We start from the raw sequence: 2363 nt of genomic DNA, 5'->3' as shown, positions 1-2363 counted from the left end.
TGTGTGGTGTGTTGTGTGTTGTGTTGTGTGTTGTGTGTTGTGCACCGATGCAGGGGAGATATTCTCCACGCCCATGGTGGTATTTCTGGGCAACCACTCCAGCGGCAAGAGCACCTTCATCAACCACCTCCTCAACGAGCCCGACCTCCAGACGGCCGGCCAGGTAACCCCCCCGCGTTTTCCCTCTTCCATTTGATCTCTCTGCCGCACTCTCTCCGCGCGCATACCTCATCATCATCGCCATCATCCATCCATCCATCCATCCATCATCATCATCGTAATTATTGTAATTATTGTGTGTTTTGTTTTTGGTTTGGTTTGGTTAGGCGCCGATGGACGACGGGTTCACGCTGATCTGCCACGGCAACTCGCGGGACGAGCAGCTGGGTCCGGCGATCGTGAACAACACGAAGCTGCCCTACACGAGCCTGTCCAACATCGGGGACCAGTTCGTGGAGCACCTGAAGATGAAGTTCCTCCCGCACCCGCTGCTCAAGCAGGTCACGCTGGTGGACTCGCCCGGCATGATCGACTCGGTGGGCGAGGGCCGCGGCTACGACTTTGCCGAGGCCGTGCGCTGGTTCGCCGACCGGGCCGACTACGTGCTGTTCTTCTTCGACGGCGAGAAGCCCGGCACCACGGGCGAGACGCTCAAGATCTTCACCCAATCGCTGAGCGGCATGGACCACAAGCTCCTCATCCTCATGAACAAGGTCGACACCTTCAAGAACATCGGCGACTTTGTGCGCACCTACGGCACCCTCTGCTGGAACCTGGCCAAGGTCATCCCCTACAAGGACATGCCCCAGATACACACCACCTTCGTCCCCGTCGACGACGTCTCCGGCAAGTCCCTCGCCAAGCACCGACCCGCCCCCGCCGCCCCCGCCTCCTCCTCGGGCGCCGCCGACTCGGGCTCCTCCTCCTCCTCCTCGTCATCGTCGTCGTCGCCGGCGATCTCCTATCGCTCGTGGTCGCTGGCCGAGTTCGAGCGCGCCGCGGAGAAGGTCATCAAGAAGGTGTGGAGCGCGCCCTCGCGCCACGCCGACAACATGATCACCGAACTCAAGCGCTACATCGAGCACCTCCTCATGCACGCCCAGGCACCACCTCACACCCCCTCCCCCCTCCCCTCCATCTCCATCGTCAGCGTACGCGTGCCGTGAGCTGACCCCTCCCTCCCAATGGTGCGGTGGTGGCGGTGGCGGTGGTCCGCAGGTCATCAGCGCGGCCCGCAACAGGCTGTGGTGGGCGCGCATCAAGTGGTGGGTGGGCCTCGTGTTCTTCGCCTTCTTCACCACCTTCCTCGTCTTCCACTTCAACTTTGGTAACCACCCCCCCCCCAATCCCCAATCGCCCGCCCGCCCAGCGCGATCGCCGCCGCCAGTGGTACTCAACGTTACTCCCACCCCGCCCCGCCCCACCTGCAGACCCGAGCCTCCGTCGCGCGTCGCTGTTGGACGTCCTCGTGGACCCCTACGCCGGAGTGCTGCCCCTCATGGTCGGCCTCCTCGTGCTGCTCGTGGGCGGCACCCTCCTCATCCCCCGTACGCATCCCCCGCTCCTCTCCTCTCTGCTCCCTCCAAGGACTCTCTCTCTCCCTCTCTCTCACACACACGACACTCACACACACGACACACGACACACGACACACGACACACGACACACACAACTCCCACCAGATCTGCTGGCGAACGCGGAGAAGGAGATGCTCAACAACCTGCACCCCCTCTTTGAGACCGCCTACGCCAAGGAGGTGAGTACCCCCTCCCCCCCAATGCACTCCTCCTTCGCCTCTTTCTATGTATGTCGCGTGCTGCGTGTGGTGGCCGCTGACTGACGCATTGGTGGTGCTGCGTGTTGCGTGTTGCGTGTCACATCAACAGTTGATGGGCGCGTCCGGGGACTACTACCGCGGGCTGTGGGAGGTGGTGCGTCCGACGAGCAGGTTCGCCATCGAGAAGTTTGGCCTCCTGTCCTTCCCCTCGCTCTCCCGCAAGCAGCAGGCGCAGCTCCACCACATCATGACCCACGAGGTCGAGGAGATGCTCGACCGCGTCCACACCACCCTCCAGCTCTGATCAGAGACGACGGACTACCCACTGACCACAAGTTTCTTGTGCGTGACAACAACAAAGCAAATAATCATGAATGAGGCTTATTATTTGTCCTATTATTACTATTATTTTGCTCAAGCAGCGTGTGTGTTATTTGTTTATTTGTTTATATGTTCTTGTTGGGCACGCCAGCCAGCCAGAGCTACCAGAGGGGCGCGGGGATGTTGGAGGCGTTGGTGGGCTGCATCTCCATGTCGTCATCGACCTCGCGCAGGTGGGCCATGGCGTCGGCCGTCTTGTTCACCT

General features: G+C 61.2%; 1 protein-coding gene across 1 annotated transcript in view; it reads left to right on the top strand.

Moving 5' to 3' along the window:
* Positions 1-2081, top strand: part of ACA1_271250 (uncharacterized protein) — a gene marked incomplete at both ends in the record, with an annotated part of 2602 nt that extends 521 nt beyond the window's left edge. Inside the window, 6 exons of the mRNA XM_004336555.1 lie at positions 54-163; positions 327-1151; positions 1219-1327; positions 1431-1547; positions 1683-1756; positions 1887-2081. Of these exons, the coding sequence (XP_004336603.1) occupies positions 54-163; positions 327-1151; positions 1219-1327; positions 1431-1547; positions 1683-1756; positions 1887-2081 (1430 nt within the window). The remainder of the gene's footprint in view (positions 1-53; positions 164-326; positions 1152-1218; positions 1328-1430; positions 1548-1682; positions 1757-1886) is intronic.
* Between the last annotated feature and the right edge of the window lie 282 nt (positions 2082-2363).

Source organism: Acanthamoeba castellanii (genome assembly GCF_000313135.1).
Source record: "Acanthamoeba castellanii str. Neff unplaced genomic scaffold scf7180000084771, whole genome shotgun sequence".
NCBI classification, from domain to species: domain Eukaryota; phylum Discosea; order Longamoebia; family Acanthamoebidae; genus Acanthamoeba; species Acanthamoeba castellanii.
Note: the sequence above shows the minus strand (reverse complement) of the source record. Positions and strands in the feature narration are given on the sequence as shown.